Source organism: Erithacus rubecula (genome assembly GCF_903797595.1).
Source record: "Erithacus rubecula genome assembly, chromosome: 6".
NCBI lineage: Eukaryota > Metazoa > Chordata > Aves > Passeriformes > Muscicapidae > Erithacus > Erithacus rubecula.
In genome coordinates, this window is record NC_136688.1 from 30,750,253 (window position 1) to 30,769,363 (window position 19,111).

The window sequence follows — 19,111 nt, forward strand, 5'->3', positions numbered from 1 at the left end:
ACATCAGTGAAAATTGACAGTGCTCAGGAAATTATAGAAGTGGGTCTAATATTATTATATAGATCTATTAAAAATTAGGTAGGATATTGCAGATATTTTTTTACTAAGCAGAGCTCTATTGCATTTGGTAGGTAATTCTTAGTAATTCTCACTTGCAATGGTCCTGAACACTTTTTTTACCTATTAATTATAATAAAGTTTGGTGTCTCAGTTTAGAGAAAACAGCAGAGAAGGAAAATATTCAGCTCTAATAGACTGATGATACCTCTTTTTTACACAAAGGGGGAAATTATTAGTAACAGGAAAGTGGAATTTGTTTTAAATTGTGATGATTTTATTATTCTCAGAGCAGTTTATTATTGGTTATGCCAAAATGCTTTAGTATTGTGTGAGATCTGGTAACATTTTTGCTTCCAGGCAAGTGCATGCATACATGCATCCATAAGAACGTGCATTCCCATTTTTCCAACAAGCACAGGTTTTTACAAGTATAGAGCTGGGTGCTGTGTCTGCCTGGGATAGAATTAACTTTCTTCATAGCAGCCTCTATAATGCTGTGTGCTGAATCTGAAAATGAAACTCAGCATTATTTTGCCTATTGCTGAGCAGTGATTGCACAGTATCAATGTAGTATCAATGTGATATCAATGCCTTCTGCTTTTTCTGCTCCTGCCTGAGTGTGGGCTGGGGGTGAGCTTGAGGCTGGCAGGGGACACAGCTGAAACAGCTGAGCTGCACTGACCAAACCTTTGCAAACCCTTTTTTTTTTTTTTTTCCTTTTTTTTTTTTTTTTTTTTTTTTTTTTTTAATTTTAATAGGTATTGGATTACAGAATTCTGGATTATGTTCAAAATGGACTCTAAACTATCCACAGCCATGGAGGGATTCCAAGAGGTGGTTCGAGCTAATGGTGAGGAGTTACATTGTCGCCTAATTGACACATCTCAAATGTGAGTGTCAACCTCTCACTATACTCAGAAAACAAACTTTCACTCTAAATTTCCTTTATTGAAATGAAATGTCTCTCATTAGGCATATGTTAGCTGTCCTTAGAAGAATTTATACTTCATTACAGATGAAATACACATTGTGTAGAGGAACAGAATGCCTTTCAGAACGGCTTAGGTTGAATTTAGCTGCTGTTGGGACTTTGGGCTGATTCTCTACAACAGCTGAGTTTGACTCTATCCAGGGAACTTAGAAAATTTGTATATACCTAATGGTTTTGCAATACCACTTGAAATCAATGAAAAGCGAAAATACAATTTGGTTCAGTAAGATGAGGTAAAAAGTGTGTTTATATTTTAGCAACCAAGGTAAGTGAGGATATAGTTTGTTACATTGTCAGACCCTTGATATTGTTTAGATGATTTTGGTTATAAAATACTTGTCATGAGAAGAATAAATCCTAGAGCTGTACATCACATAGCTCTTCCTTGGGAAGAATCTTTCCCTGTTACATGAGAGAGAGAGGAACAGTACAACTGACAAAACAAGTTTTGTTACTTTGGAAATGCACAGGCTAAAGCAGAGTGGAATTTGGCACACGTTTTGTATCTGGTTATGAAAGAGGATACTCAGATTTTCAAATGGAAATAAATTTTATTACTCTATAGGTCAATAGCAAAGTGGAACAGTTCATAATCAGAGGTTGCTCAAGGAAATTTAGGAATTATGAAATGGAGGAATGCTGAATGTATTCATTGAAGACAAAGTTACAGACAGCTATTCTGAAAATGAAGAACTGATTGCAGAAATTATATAGACTTCTTCTGTTTATATTGTACTGAAAATGCTACATCAATATAATAAAGACTAACAATAATATTTTGTCATGTAATCTCTAACACATGAAAGGAGTTTGCTGTTTAGAAATGCAAATAATGAACTTTTTACTGCAGTAAGGCCTGAAAACAATGTTACCTCTGACTTAGGGAAAGAGGAAAAATTTGCTTTTTAGTAAATAACTTGGAGTATTTTTATTTTAAAAGAAATTCTAGGGATTGGTCTAGAAAGCTGACACAGCGTGTAAAGGCCAACACCAGTAAGAAAAGGAAAGTCTCTCTTCTTTTTGATCACCTTGAGCCAGAGGAGCTGTCAGACCACCTGACCTATCTTGAATTTAAGTCTTTCAGAAGAATATCAGTAAGTTGTTTTTATTTGTTTATTTATTTATATTAAGCAAATATGGGAAAGCCATAGAAAATATGGCATTAAAGTAGTTTTACAAAATGAGCTCTGCCATACAAGTTGTTGGACGTGCTGAATCTGTTTCCAGACTCTTTATTTTACTGGTATTGAAGGCAGCCAGTGGAACTTAGATTCTGAGTAAAACCCTTTCTGCTACAACCATATGAGAGTCAGAGAATGAACCTCAGCTGTGGAAGAGTTGGAAGGAAGAGGAGTAAACCTTCTTCCAAATCCAAGATGTTCTTCCAAAACAGGTTGTTTGGTTAGAACAAGGGATGTCATTGGACACAGGAACAAACAGCATCCTTTGACTCAAATCAGTAGCCAGGCTGAAATAGGATGAAGGAAACTTGGAATGTTCCTAGAATCTAACCTTCTGTGGCAGCACGGAACAGTGCAGCAATCCTGTGGCTGCATTGAAGAAACCCCTGGACTCTGCTTTTCTTTTCTGATTGTGATAGCAAAATAAAGGCTAGAGATAAGAAAGCACTTTAGAAAATGCCATTTTTAATGTGAGTGGGGGATAAATATATTTTGTTATATAAGCTGTCATACACACAAACAATTCTTAAGGATTTATCTAATTTATTTTTTCTTTCATTTGGTTTGTTTTCTCAGTAATGTTTGTAGCTGAAAAGATGCAAACTTCACCATGCATCTTGGCTTCACTTGCATCATTGTATGCTACAACATTGCCTCTTTTGAAACCTGATACAGTTTGCACATGGAAAAGTGAACATTAGTGACCAAAATCTAGGAGGGTTGTAAAGTCTGTGTGATAATAAGACTGAAAGTAAAGTGTTTTTTTCACTGTTTTTTTATTTTCTCCTGTTGCTATTATTTAGTTGGTTTTGGTGTGGGTTTTTTTTTTTTTTTTGTTTGTTTTTTTTTTGTTTTTTTTTTTTTTTTTTTTTTTGGTAACTCTACAATATGAGGCTGAACCTGTGCAAGGAAAGGAGGTCTCACTAGATGGTGGAAGATTCCAGTTGTGTTTTAATGTACTTTATTTTGAGCTGACAGTACGTGACTCTGTTTTGTGTTAAACTCAAAAAGCTGTAGAACCAAAGTCATGCCCAGATTGCTGCCTGTAGGCAGTAATGATATGCAAAGATTATATAACTTCCCATTTTCAAAATCTCTGTGCAGATGTAAGGTAATTAATGAGTATTACAAGTATGGTTTTAGTCAGTGTCAGATGTGTCATGGAGTTCCAACAGTCACATACATTTTATATGCAGGGTATAAATTGAGCTTACCATGACTTTCGTCTGAAAATAGAGTGTAATTAATGATTAGCTATATTAATTAAATTTTTGCAGAATATGCTCGTGATGTCCTAAGCCACAGAATCCTTTCATTATTTTAACATGGCATCATATAATGGGAGAAAAACTGAAAATTACCTGCTCTGTTACTAGTCACTGAAATAACTACTTAAAGCTTGGGCATTTGAAAGTTAGAATGGAATATTTGATCACATATACAGCAAAATCTTCCATGAGATACCAGCCATATTGCAGCAAATTAAAATGCCAGGAGTGGTGTTCTCAGAGGAATGACTGGAGGCATGTTGGTGCTTGGAAAGTATTTTAATCTGTAGTCATAAAGTACAGGGAGGCCACAGTCTTTTGTAAGAATCTGGGTTCTGGATTCCTGTGAAGGCTCTTAAGTTAGTCATCACAATAACAAACTCTTGCATTATTTGAGTACCTGAACTTCTTTACAGTATCTGCCACTAACAAGCTTGTTACAGCTGACCTCAATAAATTTGTGTACCACAACTGATTCAAAACTTTCAAGTAGAATTTTAGAGGTTAATTTCTTCAGCACTTATAAAAAAAACCTTTTCCAAAGGACATGACTGCTGAGAAAAAAATATAAACTGATTCATAGTTGTACTGAAACTGCTATGAAGTCCATAATTATTTAGACAGATATTGAAAAATTATCTATCTGTACAGAGTAATTGCTGAAATTTCAAGATCTAGCCAAACCTGGCCAGGGTTCAATATTCAAAGAGTAATTGTAATGTAGGTACAATGTAATCTCAGAGACAGCTCTACTTATTACTAATATTTCTTCCATTTTTAATTTAATAAGGACAAATCTAGAGGTGTCTGCTGTCATCTGCTTTTAAAGTGATAATGGTTCTTATTAAACAGATGGAAAAATTTATAAAGTTGCAAGAAGGTGAGAGAGGGACAGTAAAAAAAAGAAATGTAGATTAAAGAAAGAAAGAAATATAGCTGTGGAAAGAAATGTCTGTCTCTTACAGCTATGAGTGTTTTTGGTAAGATCTTAGTAATAGTGGTCATAGTAAAGAATGAATGTATAAATCCCATGTCACATTTTCTGATGATTCAATTTTTTTTGTTAATGGATAAATCAACAGAATGGATAAAAATTGCAGCAAAAAAAGCAAACGATTTCTTGTCTTTAATCTTAATGTAAGAATGGATTAAAAAAAATTGCTACAGGTATCTGTTGAGCAATTTTAGATTGCCTTTATTAAATAGGAGAATCTCACAAGCAGTATTAAAAGTACTACGAAATCTGTAAACCTCATTCTAAATGGCCTTATCTCAGTTTCACATTAATCATATTAATATGATAAATATAATCATATTATATTAACAATTGAAAATGCTTTTTGTATTAGTGCAGCTTAATTCAGATGTATATGAAACTACATGAATTTCCATTTGCACTTTTTTGTTTGTTCAAGTTCTCAGATTATCAGAACTACATTGTGAATAGTAGTGTGAAAGAGAACCCAACAATGGAAAGATCAATTTCTCTTTGCAATGGTATCTCTCAGTGGGTGCAGCTAATGGTTCTCAGCAGACCAACACCACAGCTTCGTGCTGAAGTGTTCATCAAGTTCATTCATGTTGCACAGGTCAGTTGAAATCTGGCATGTTTGGTGTTTATTTTGTCTTTCTCTGATACATCTTACTTTTTCCTGCAGCTGCTGTTGGCACTGGTCTGGTTCATCCACACCACGTGTGTATTTGTGTATGTTCTGTCTCACCAAGAGTTCAGGTGTTAGAGCCATGGCACCAGGACTTTCTCATATTCGTTCTGAAGAAATTATTTTCACTGTAAAACTAGACTTGCTTTTGAATCACAGCTGTGGCTGTGAAGCTTTCCAAGGCAGGAGTGACTCTCGTGGCTTTGGCTGTAATCATAAGGATTCCACCAGAAACTTTTTTCTGAAGAAAAGGAGAGCTATGGTCCTATTTCTACTCTTTGCTACTAATACTAATTCAACTGCAGTCATAACCAAGATAATAGGCAGTGTTTCCTAGTTGTGGTAGACTGTGGGAAGTGGGGGAAGTACTGAGGAGGCACTTTGAAGACTTACTGTATCTGAAAGTTTAATATTTGATTAAGTAACAGTAGAATAAGTTCATGTTTGCACCCAGTAAAATCACAACTCATTACCAAAATACATGGAGTCAAATGGCACAAACTTGTAAGTTTTCAGAGCAAGACATTAGAGGACATTCAAGTTTGGGTGTGCACATTGAACAACCTGAATCTTTAAATTATGCTGATTCGATTTTATTTTTTTTTTTATGTCGACACAGAAGCTGCACCAGCTGCAGAATTTCAACACATTAATGGCAGTGATAGGAGGTCTCTGTCACAGTTCCATTTCCAGGCTCAAGGAAACAAGCTCATGTGTTCCTCATGATGTAATTAAGGTTAGTATTGCTTCTCTAAAAGAACTTGTATCTTTTTTTGTCACTGCATACACTAAAAGCAATCTTACTACATTGGATAAGATAGAAAGACAGAACAAATATTTCTTTGGTTTTGAGGGATTTTTATTTGTTATCTCATCTCTACATCCCCAGTTACACTTCTTGCAACCCCTCCTTTCTTCAAGATTTGTATAGATTCTCTAAGGTTTCTCTAATCTCAGACGTGATGAGCTGCATTTTCATTTACATGCAGTAGTACAGAATAATATTCAAACATGAAAACAGAGCATTTGAAACAACTAGAGCATTTGAAAACAAAACTCTTGTCTTCTGTAGTAACATTGACCATCCTTAGTCTGTAAAATGCTAGAACAGAGCTCTGTACTTTGAGTGAAAGGACTGGCTTTATTCATCTGGTCTTTCCATTTGACAAGTTTTGTTTAATTTAGACTTGAACAAATTTGGCCCTAATGAAAACATAGTATAGTGGAATGTTAGGATTCTATTTTAATTTCTAGTTAAATTCTTGTGAAATTCTGATGAAAGCTACTAAAAAAGGGAAGGAAGGCATATTTTTTAAAAATGCTTCTTAAGAAGTCTTCATGTGGCTTCTTAAGAGAATAAGACACTTTATTCTTTTTGGGGCCTGAAAGAGTCCATAAAAGTATCTAATGAACCTGTTTTGATCACAGTATCATGAACTTAAATGACCAGTACATACCTGGAGTAAAGACCTGAAGTGTGACCTCCCACTGGAAATGTGGATAGCTGTCAAAATCTATAAAATCAGTTAGAAAGCTTATTCTAGAAACATATTTCTCAAATTTTGTCATTTTAAGGACTCCATGTGTGTACATCATTTGAATAACTTGTTGTATCAAGAAATTGTATACAGGTGCTAATAGAAAGCAGGTTAAAAAGTCTGGTAACTAGTGACTTAAAAACAGACTTTGAGGTTTAACTACGTCAAACAGTTTGTAAAGGTTAAAGATTGAGAACTTTGATAGGAACTTCCCAGAGAAAACATTACCCATTGATTTCATTATGTTAATGAGTCCATTTTGTACCTGTATAATTTTAAACAAGGGAAATATTTAAACTGCTAGACTGAAGATTAATTTGACCTTTATAAAAAAACCCAAGATATTGTTTCTAATTAATTTTCACAAAAAAATTTTCTTATAAAGACAGGTATGCCACCTTGAACCACAGTTTGATGGGATCATGGCACAGCACAGGGTTTCTCTGCCAGGACCTCTCCAGCAATTCCAGCTGGTGACCTGAGAGGCAGAGAATGCATCCCACATTTTAATGTGAAGATGGCTGCTTTTATGAATGTCAGAACTTGTGCTGTGCTTTCACATTGGCTGCATACAGATCCCCCTGATTTGAATCAATCATATTTCTTTTCATTTCACTAAATGGGGAGCATAAGGAGACCAGCATTATAGGTTAGGCTATATATTAACTATATATAATTACATATTAGTATCTAATTTATGGATATAAGAAATCTAGAATGCCTAGATATCATTTGAAGTTTTGAAATTTTTTTCAAAACTCATTGTAATTAAATTCTGTAATGGTAACATGGGAAGGTCTTATGCTATGCAACAAAAACAGAAACAGTAGCCAGCACTGATTTTTTTCATTTTCTCTTTATTTTTAGGTGTTTAATGAAATGACAGAATTGCTTTCATCTTACAGAAATTATGATAGCTACCGACGTGCCTATAACGAGTGCAGTAACTTTAAGATCCCAATCCTTGGGGTCCACCTGAAAGACTTGATATCCCTTTATGAGGGCATGCCAGACTACTTGGAGGACAAAAAAATTAATGTGTACAAACTATATTCTCTGTATAATCACATAGATGAGCTGATACAACTCCAGGAAATGCCACTTCCCCTGGAGGCTAATATGGACCTCGTTCACTTGCTTACAGTAAGTGTGTTAGATAAGATAAATAACATCCAATTAAAAATTTCATATACCTATCAAACAACTAAATGGAGAATTCCATTCATTAATTAATTATGCATACATAAGTTTGTAAGATTTTTTTCCCAAAAGGGGACATGTACAGGAATAGAAGAGAAAAAAATTGGTGATGATTTATCTGGCAGCAAAGGTAGAGGTGCCAGTTCAGCAGTATGCTTCCAATTATTTCTGTAAGAGAAGGAAATATTTATTTCTGTTCCACTGTAGTAATATGCACTCTCTGTACATTCAGTAAGGAAGATTCCTTGTGTTGAAAACAAAATCACACAAAAGTTCAGTCCCTCAAGATAACTGCATTTTAGCCAAGTTTCTTCTAGTGCTTAAACTGTGTGACATAAACATGAGTCAAATATAGTTGATGTATTTCACTCCCAGTCCTGTCTAGCCAGTGCCACGTTACTAAAAAATTAATGCTACCTATGATGCTTTTAAAACAATAGTTTTGGCTTCTCCTAGTAAGTTGAAATACTACCTTCTATTGAAGCAGTAAATCTTCCTTTCTTGTTTCTTTGTTTGGCATTAGCAAGTATCTCATCTTGGAAATAGTCTGCTTCCACTTTCTGGTTACAAGCCCTGTTTCAGGAAGAAGCTGATAGATAAAAGTGTTTGTGGGCCTGAGGTTATTTTTTCTCTCTGGGAGCTCTCTTGTGGGAAATGAAGCACACATGTCCAGGGCTGAAATACAACTGTGTGAAGTGGTGAACTTCTTACTTCCTCCTCTGTTTGTTTTAAATGCTTTGTTTGAAATGATTCTAAGTATTTTTTTTCTTCTAAATAATGTTTTATAAAAATAGGTATTACAAATATGTAGAACTTTGGCCATAATTTCATGCAGCTATACACAACAGGGCATAAATGAGAAGAAATACTTCATTTCAGTGCAGGTGCTTCTGAACTCCCAATAGTCCATGTTACAGATTTCCAGATAATGGCAATAACAGTCTGGAATGTAGAATTGGACACATATCAAATCACTGTGAACACCTGTGCAGCTCCAGATAATTTCTTTTTAGTTGTAATCAAAATTAAAAAATTATGCATCAAAAAATATGAATGCACTCTAATAACAAGTTTGTAAAGTAGTAGTGACTCTTCTGGGATTAAACTAATGTGTTTGTTTTCAGCTGTCCCTTGATCTTTACTACACAGAAGATGAAATTTATGAACTTTCATATGCACGAGAGCCACGAAGTCACCGAGCTGCTGTAAGGGCCTTTACAGATTCTTAACAGTAGGAGAGCTTTTATGAGTGATTTTAATTTAAAATCAGGATTTTTGAAAAAGAAAATGTTATCTTTTGCATTCAGTTTATTTTATTTTATTTTATTACACGCTACAATGAAAACATTTTAGCTTTGTAGACTGAGTGAAATCTAAGCTGTTTGGTCAATGATGAAGCCTGAGATAGAATATATGGCAGAGTGAACACCATATCAGGTTTCATAATAGGAACACAAAGATAAATGAAGTTGCTGTGTGGAGACATGGCATCAGTCTTAATCTTGGCAGTTGATACTGGTTTTTTCAAATGGAAAATTCTTACATGATTCAAGTGATGAAACTCACTAGTGTTATGTGGTAGTTTTGTTCCTGTTTTATAAATATGGAAAATATGGTGATTTTACAGGGCTGTCAGTGACCTGTGACAATTTAAGACAGAGCTTTAGCACCATGTAATTATCAAAAGAATGATGTCAGGTCCAACAGATAATTTCTGCAGTCCTGTGTCACACAGTCCACTGTCATAAATGGAAGAAGTGCAATACTGAAAATCTTTCCATGTGATACTAATAAAGTTCCTTTCAATTTATTGTAGCCTATGACACCTTCCAAACCACCAGTAGTTGCAGACTGGGCTTCAGGAGTGGCCCCAAAACCTGATCCAAAAACCATCAGCAAACACGTCCAGAGGATGGTAGATGTAAGTAAGGTTGGCCAGTGTACTTCATATTATTGTAAATCTTTGTAGTCTTAATCTCAAGGTATGAGAAAATACAGGGATGAGACTTCTGTCCTGACAAACTTACTTTTGCCTACCTGTAAACAGCAGCAGCAGCTGTGAGGCACAGATGGAAATTCCTTCAGTGGGTGATGTAAAGTGTTCATCTTTGCTCACCTGTTCACCTCCTTTCTTTCTAAACTCTTCTAATATTGTGAGGCATCCTTTGATACATGCTGCTTTGGAATGTATTTCTAAATTTGTTCTAGGTGTGATCCTTGCCTTGTGGCCAGTGATAAACAGTAATATATTCCACAAGTGCAAACAGATGTTTGCCTGACAATTCTGCCATGTGACTGATTTTCTCATACCACTGACCTGATAAAATAAGCTAGGCAGCTACACTGATTTGGCTACAGAAACCACCATTAATAGCACTAACTGAAAGCATTAGCACAAATTGTATATGTGGGCCTGGACAGAATGGTTTTAAAGCATAAGTAAAAAACAGCTGTCATTGTGTGTGAAGCTTTTAGTCCAGCCTGTGTTGACTTACCTATCAAGAAATCATAATGCTTTTTTAGTCTCAAGCAAAAAAAGCAATTAGACTGCTGCACTGTTTAATAGACACTGGGAAAAGATGGGAGAATAAATGCATAAATAATGTGGAGGCTTTCTAAAGCGTTAATTCAGACCATCCTCATTATGAACTATTATGTTATTACCTTGTGCAGTCTGTCTTCAAAAATTACGACCATGACCAGGACGGATACATTTCCCAGGAAGAATTTGAAAAGATTGCTGCCAGTTTCCCATTCTCATTTTGTGTAATGGCCAAGGACTGGTGAGCACCTGCTTATCAACTTTGTAGTACCTGTTTTGGGAGGGGTTTAGGGGGTTTTGTGTTTAAATTGTATTTTATCATTAGGGTGGTAAAAGCATCCTGTTCAGACAAGTGAAAACATCACTGACAAAAACATCTTCTAAATGTGTCATAAATGACATTTTCATTGGGCTTACAGCAGTGGTATCCAAGCAGATTTAGAAGGAAAAACAGACAATAGAAAAATAAACATTTTCAAATTATTTTCAGTATATACTACTAAAGAATATTCCTATGATAAAGCTGTCTCTTAAAAATAGAGAATTGGCAAATGTATACTTTGATGAAATCAGGGACATTTTTCTTAACATATTAGAGCATGGAAAAATGACAGTAGTGATTATTCAGAGGTTTAATATGAAATAGTTTTGAGGTTGCATCACATGCAGATACTCCATTTATCCTGTCAGTCTACAGTTTAAATGTGTAGATAAGCTTCTCTGTGTTTTGGAAACAATTGGCAAGATCACTTTAGTTTTTTGTGCATTCAACTATTGCCATTATAAAATATGAAGAAAAAGATGTTTAATTCTCTTCATGCATTTAACACAATATATGTCTCACAAACATCTTTTCTTGTTTATTTCCAGGGAAGGTCTGATTAGCAGAGATGAAATAACAGCTTATTTTATGAGGGCTAGCTCAATCTATTCCAAATTAGGACTTGGCTTTGCTCACAACTTCCAAGAGACCACTTACTTGAGGCCCACTTTCTGCGACAACTGTGCTGGATTTGTAAGCTTGCTTTTTAGTAAATTATGTTAATATTCTTTGGAATTACGCCTTTTTTATGTCATAGTTGTCTTTTGTCATATACAGAAATGGATCTATATAAAAATCAGTGAAGTTATATAGAACACCAGACTTTGCCTCTGTAGATATTTAAGGTACCCTTTACTCTTCTCTTGGCAGTGCCAGTATGTTCAAACATGGCTCATACTTTGTGGGGTTTGGTTGTGTCACCAAAAACAGTCTCAGGCATGACTTCCAAATGCAGAGCCTTGCACTCCTTGGGGCTGCTAGAGCTCATGTCCTGATACAGACATGGCATGCCTCTGCCTGTGGCACAGAAGGGTTAATAAAACTGTCCTGACAATCTTCCATTCAGCTGAGGTCACACAGGGGTGCTGAGACTGGAGAATTCTCCATCTACTCCAGCTCCACAGCTTCTTGAGCAACTGCCAGATCTGCTGATGTATTCAGTAGACTACCTCAAGATATTTTGTTTGTTTTTGGCAAACACAAAATATTCTATTTACCTTATGCAAAAGGGGTAAATAGTTCTATTTTGACCTTATGATTAGAAATGTAGAAAAACAAGACATTATGCAAGTAATCAGATCTTAGAAAAGAGTGGAGCTTTTAGTGTATTTTTTTATCTGAAGGTATCAAACATGCAGAGAAATATATTAATACATAGGCTTTCTGTTTGTTTGAATTTCAGCTGTGGGGAGTCATTAAACAAGGATACAGATGCAAAGGTAAAGTACTTTATACTTTGTTAATTTTAATCCATAATGACAAAAACCTGTGATCATCCTGAGATCCATGGCTATATCTAGGGACCCATTTAATCTGATCTCCCAGGGAGGACAAGACTGATTCAAGAATAATATGACAGAAGAAAAGCAGAGATGAAGGAACTTGTAACTGACATGCAGCACATTCCCTGTATCATATACATATACATATACATATACATATACATATACATATACATATACATATACATATACATATACATATACATATACACTGTTTTGCACAGTTTTCTTCCTCACACAAATATTAGCTTTCTCTGCAGCTCCTACAGTCAGGGCCCTTTTGTGACTGAATGGCACCATTTTGTACTTTGTACTTAATGAGCAGGAATTTGGCAAAGGTATGGCATTTTACAGATGTATGTTGGTACAGGTAATGCATGTAGAAAACACCAAAGAAGGGTCTTGTTTCCTAGGAAGGCAGCAGTGTGAGAGCTACCTTAGATGCTGCAGCTGAGCCACTGAATCACATAAACATTTTGTTTACAGACTGTGGAATGAACTGTCACAAGCAATGCAAAGATCTGGTTGTGATAGAGTGCAAGAGAAGATCCAAAACTTCAGTTGCAGACAGCAGCCCAACATCTGCTCTTGCTTCAAGCCTCTGCCCAGTAGGAGTCAAAGAACAATTCCATGGTGAGAAAAGATCACATTAAAAAGATCAAAGTACATAGATAATCTTTCCTTTGCTCCCTTTTCTTTTAAATCTGAGTTATACAGAATCCTTTTAGGTTTTTTTTTTCAGTTAGTTGCAGTGTTTTATCTATATAGAAACTAGAACCAGGTATATATTAGTTGTATCAAGTAACATCATTCCTGCTGTAGATGGAGTAGGGATAGACTCATTTTCCAGACAGATCTTGTCACACTATATATGGTGCACAAATGCCACCAAAAAGTGAGTAAATCTTCTGCTAGACTCTCATGAGAACTAGAGGCCATGTTACATGAAGAGCTGACAGGTTTCCTTAACTCTCTCACCTTGTGACAAGCAAGTCTTGTTTTTCATCAAGTTGTAACATTGGCTACTGCAGTTACAATTCTGACTAATAATTTAATGTGGAGTTTATATAGTCAGTTTTCCTACATATCTGTGTGCTAGGAAAACCAACAGCTAATTGTCTTTATTTTTCCACTTCAGTAGCTGAATCTATAACCCCTGTCCATCTGTCCATCTTCCATAGAATTGGAAATGAAAAATCTACACCTCTCTGTTCTTTTCTCCTTATATCAAGCAATCTGTATAAAATTTTCCTACTGTGTATTACTGTGGAAGCTTTCAAAGAAGGAATGTTGTCCTTGAAAAACACCAGGCTAATTCTGTTTTTTATTTTGATGTTCCAACTCTGCATATTCACTTTCTTTGAATTTCTTTCCTGCTTTTTGCCTGCATTTAAAGTTCTTCAAATCTGCTTCTGACCACTTTGATCGTCAATCTTTTGTGTTGTATTTAAGATTCATGCTGCTGATTCCACCTTTGGCTTCCTATTAGCACATATGTAGAGCTCAATGCCCCCTTTTCTCTTGATACTGACTATGTGCATCTCTGTGATTGTGTCTGAAATGGCTGCAGCACTATGTAATAATCACCTCTTACCCCATCAAAGTTTTTCTCAAGCTGACCTTGATGCCACACCTGTTTTCTCCTTACTGATCCATATTTGTGTTACTCAGATAGGGATAAGAGCTGTTTGAAGAGACACAACATTGAGAAACTTGTAATGACACCTATTTTGGAGAGCAATGAATGTAAAAGTCAGCAAGGAATAGACGTTTTATTCATTAAAATAGTGTTTAATTACCACACCTCCTGTTTCTCCTTTTCTGGGAGAGTATCTTGCCTCAATTTTTTATGTATTTTAAAGGACAAGAAGAAGGATCATTCACCTTTCCTAATGGAGAAGTAGTGGAGCACAGTGAAGACAGCAAGGATCGAACCATTATGCTCATGGGCTCCTCAGCTCAGAAAATCTCAGTGAGACTGAAACCAGCTGTGATCCACAAAAGTACCCAGACTGATCCTGTACTTATGGCTGGTGATGTATCCCGTAAGAGGAGAGAGAAGAAAGAACACAGGATGCCAGAGAATCCTTATCTCCAGGCAGCTCCAGCATCCACCTTTCCAAGCCCAATCCTAGGCCGCAGAAAGGCATTTGTTAAATGGGAAAACAAGGACTCCAGCCACAAAATGAAGGAGGAGCATCACAGCTGTAAACCCTCATACCAGGAACTTGAGCAGGTACATACATGATGGAACAAAATCTGTTTTACACAACAGGGCAGGTGGTTAATGTGTGGGGGAGTGGCTGGGTGGGAAGGTGTCACTTTATTCCAGAGTAATTAATTGCAAATTTAATTGCAATTAAACAATCCATGAATGGCATCATAAAGTCTTAGCCACTTTAACTTCCAGCAATTCTTCATTTAAATGATAAATTTTAGTGCTAGTACAGGGCTTTGAAGCTGCAGTTATGATCCCACTGGTCCCTGTCAGTTCTAGAATGTGAACAAAATCCAATCACTCAGGACAGAATGTTACTCCATAAAATGAGGAACATAATTCTGAATTTCCTCGATTTTGGTGGCCTCTGCTCCTTTAAGTGACAGAATATATGGGTCTGGGAGAGTAGGGAGCTCTCTTTTTGTTCCATTGACAAGTGCAAGAACCACCAAGAAATTTTGCTGTGCTTCTTGCTAGATATCACCTGCATCAGCCCAGTTGTGTCTCAGATTACTCTAAAATGGTCTGCCAAAATAGCTATTCATAAGGCTGCATCACCTCAAACATGGTCCAAATTCAGATTTGTAGAAACATCTTTCCAGACTGATTAAAGAGACTATTACAATCCCAACACTGCAACTAATAGATGGATCCAGCTATAATTATGAGGAACGAAAAACTTTCATACTTTTTACTCAATATTTATCGCTATTCTGTGATGAAGCAACTTGGAAACAGTCCAACAACAGGACCACAGTCTGGTTTTTGAATGATGACTATAACTTTCAAAATACCCCTTGCTGCTGATAAAGTGAACTCATGTTTTATCAAAGATGAATGGCTTATTAAGACAGAGATTAAGACAGTCTTCTAGTACAAACCACTTCCCTTTCAATCAACAGTATATTCAATACAGCAAGGATGTGAAGCTTGGATGTAACTTCTAAAAATGCATTATTTAAAATATCCCATTCATGTGAGTCCCATAATTTACTCTTGCCCTTGCTCCCTCATCAGATTCTGACCTTGATTACTAAACAGCAGATGATGTTATGAATTAATGGCTTCGCTTCTGGTACATCAATTTCTGCAGCAGTAGAGTGGTAAAGTGTGACCCGTGCTGTTGTTTCCCCAGACTGCTGTTGTTGTGAGAGGTGCAGTGGAGGGTGGATAAGTGCAGGTTGTGGACATGACTCAGATACCAGCTGCTGGAAAGTTGTGGGAGTATACACAAAGGATAGAGCAGGGACTGTGGAAATACTCAGATAAATTACTTGTTCTGATGAGAGCTACATCAATTTATGTTTATGGCAGTCAACCTAAGTATACAACTAGACAGTCCTCAAACAATTGCACTATAAAATACAATTCTCTATTTTTTTTTGTTTTTGTTTGTTTGTTTAGGAAAGGAATATTCTAAAGGCAGACAATGAAGGTTTAAAGATCCAGCTGGAACAGGCACATAAAACAATTGAATCTCTCACAATCCAGAAAAGAAACCATGTAGTTGACAGTCTACAACACAGAGACTGCTCCTAGCAGATGAGAGGAAAATCTCCTATGGAATGGAAGAATGTAAGACTGAAAGAGGGGCTGTGATAAAGCTGCTTTCCAAGTGAACTGGAGAGAGAATATGAAGGATGTTAAGCAGAAATGTTCTTTTTACTCAATACCTTATCCTTTTAAACATGCACTCCCAAATGCATAAAATAATTTGTCTGACCTTGTAAGGTAATTTAGCATTATCTGTGTAATGAAAATAGTGTCTTCTGGGTTTGGTTTTAAAAGGAGTGAGAGTGTTGCTGAAGTCTCTGCTCATGTTGAAGACCATACTGATTTCCCAGTGACTTAGCTGGCTGCCAGCAGCACACCTTACTGTAGAAAGGTTCTGATAAAGTAGCTATTCATAAGATCGTGTCACCTCAAATTTGGCCCAAACTCAGTTTTGTAGAAACTAATGTTTGATAAAACTGAGTAAGTAAAACTTCTTTCTTGGAGCTAAAACCAATTAAAAACGTGAATTGAATGGTCACATTTAATTCCAGAAATTAACAAGAACTTTAAAATAAGTAGCTAAGTAATGATATTTGATTGATCCTTACACTATAATATAAACTGACAATTTTTTAAACATCATTCAGAGCTTTAGAAGTTCTGCTGCTCAAACACTTAAAAGTAATAGAAGTGAGACTGTAGAGACTTAACACTGAATACTGCTTTCATTTTTGTGTTCCATGCCATGACTTGGAACACTTAATTCCACCTATTTGGTTTAAGGGGTAACCTTTTGTCCCCATACAGTAGATACAGGACAAGGTGGATGATATTTCTGGCACATCAAAGTAGATGCCATTGTTGAGCAGAACTTTTAGAGACATATTATGAGGGAAACTGTACAGCAATCTCTGTGCAATAGCTACTGTATTTCAGAGCTCCTGACAAGATTTCTCCATTTTCTCTCTCCTAGATATCACATGCACTTTATATAAAGAGTCAAGATGAGTGTGTTCCTATGTCTGTAAATTTTGTATAGTAAAAAGTGCAAGGGAGGTAACTTAAATACACAGTGTACATATTGTTAAGAGAAAATAAAACAGTCTTTCAAGTTACTGATAAATCTACTTGTCTAAATAGCAAATTTGAAAATTGCTTTTGCATTCCAAGATAATCTGTACACTTAAGAGTTGTATAAAACTTTCTTGTATTTATCAGATATTTTTTCATCACACATACAAACATCAGAAACAAAGTCCATTTAATGCTCAACACTTCTAATTATATACTTCCATTATAGACTGGAATTTAGTCAATGACAATAGCATCTGTGTTTTGTGTTCAAAGTGGCATAAATATACATTCCATCCACAATTTACAGTCTTTATCAAGTATATGAATGCTTTATTTATAAAGTTAATTTGAAACTACTTGCCAGTTTAGTATTCAAAATTCTTGTTTGGAAATTGGATTGTGCTTGCAACCCTATGTATAAGTAAAAATAAATAGAGGGAAAGAGCAGTAGTAGTAGATATTCTGTAACATTACTGTAAATAACTGAAATGCATAGGATAAAAACAGCTCTGAAAGACTGTGCAGCTTTTTTAATGCATACACTAAACCTGAATTATTAACAAGGAACATGGAATTGCACTTTGTTCAGTGAAGCAATCAGAATGACTGTCAGGTCATGCCTGCAACCTTGGTTCACCCATTTTCTGTGAGCTTCTTGATTTTGTCCTCTATTCAGGGAACTACAGCAAGGTATATTTCTAATAGGCATTTAACAAATAAAAGTCCATTTTTACAACTATTAAACAAGATAAAAGTTGAATATATTTTCACTTACTTAAAAAATACCCCAGAGGAGCAGCTAAGACTCATACATTTTGTTGTACAATGAAGGTAAATTCTCACTGCTGGTCTAAACTCTGGATTTGAATAGAATTTGTGTGTATACATATACTTTGTCTATTATGGAATATGCAAATCATGAACAAAGCCTCCCTAACATCAGCAGCTGGCTGAAAGGCTACTGTATAACTAGGTACTTAATACTCCAAAGTGAGTTATGACCACAGATTTGTACAGTCCTAAATGCTAACTTAATGTCTTTCTGTGAAGTTTGCTTGTTCAATCTGAAAGATTCAAAAGCGATCTTTTTGCAGGAATGTCTTAGGGAACAAGTGTGCAGTGCTTTATAGATGCTGAAAACTTCCTGCTTCATAAAAGTCAGTTGATACTTGGATAACTTCAGAGCTAAGTACCTTCAGGTTCCCTGTTTGCCCAAAGCCCCTAACAGTTAGCTCATCCCCACCCCCTCACCCCCTTTTTTTTTTTCCCTAAAGTGCTGTTAGTCCCTTATTTTCTTTTGGGGCCTTCTTTTTCCTGAATGAAAGACAACAGTGGAACCCGACTAGAGGGAAACGTTAAAACTGACAATGCTACCCAGAATCACTTGCCTCATTTTAATCTTCAAGCTGCCTTATGTTAGGAAAAAAAGACACAACCAAAAGTGCTGTTTAGAAGTCATTATCTAGCAGTGATACCAAAATTAATCTTGTCATGGCAAAGTTAAATGGAAATACCTCTTCCTTCTCTAGGTTCAGCTGTACTTACAAGAACGCAGAAAGAACAAGCACCATTCCCCATTTATTTTTAAGTGTGAATTTTGATTGTGTAAAGATTAAGCAGATTGAGTAATATCATAATTAATAAGGCAGGGCTACTGATCTTATTCAGGTTAAATACAATTGCTTTTAGATTAGCTTATGTATGTTTTGGAAATATGTTTTTGTTCTAGCAGTATCTGTTATTTTGTTGTAACTGATCTCTATGGCAACTTGAAAAAGTTTAATGCTGTCTGAGAAGACTGAAAAGTGTACAGATTGTAAAGATTTTATATAAATTGTAAGAGTTTGGTTTAATATTTATAATAGAAAAAGTATTAAAATTGCATTCCATGCCTCTGATTTTTTATCTCAAGAGAAATCTATACAACTTATATTCATCTTCCTTGACTGTCATGTGAGACCCTTTTGTAGCATTAATCTAGAACCAGTCTCTAAACCAACTTTACCTTCCCTGAGCCTTGGAATGGTGCCTGGGAGAACTTAGGAAGCTAGGTATTTGCA

The 19,111-nt window shown here is 35.7% G+C and overlaps 1 protein-coding gene across 2 annotated transcripts in view; it reads left to right on the forward strand.

The window, feature by feature from the left end:
* Positions 1–18,949, forward strand: part of RASGRP1 (RAS guanyl releasing protein 1) — a 37,312-nt gene extending 18,363 nt beyond the window's left edge. For both annotated transcript variants that reach the window (XM_079308085.1, XM_079308084.1), the window contains exons 5-17: positions 819–950; positions 1,992–2,145; positions 4,916–5,089; positions 5,781–5,897; positions 7,567–7,842; positions 9,024–9,104; positions 9,716–9,820; positions 10,573–10,682; positions 11,312–11,456; positions 12,166–12,202; positions 12,752–12,898; positions 14,128–14,501; positions 15,888–18,949. In XM_079308085.1, coding sequence (XP_079164211.1) covers positions 819–950; positions 1,992–2,145; positions 4,916–5,089; positions 5,781–5,897; positions 7,567–7,842; positions 9,024–9,104; positions 9,716–9,820; positions 10,573–10,682; positions 11,312–11,456; positions 12,166–12,202; positions 12,752–12,898; positions 14,128–14,501; positions 15,888–16,022 — 1,987 coding nt within the window. In that variant the 3' untranslated portion in view covers positions 16,023–18,949. The remainder of the gene's footprint in view (positions 1–818; positions 951–1,991; positions 2,146–4,915; positions 5,090–5,780; positions 5,898–7,566; positions 7,843–9,023; positions 9,105–9,715; positions 9,821–10,572; positions 10,683–11,311; positions 11,457–12,165; positions 12,203–12,751; positions 12,899–14,127; positions 14,502–15,887) is intronic.
* The last annotated feature ends 162 nt before the right edge of the window (positions 18,950–19,111 follow it).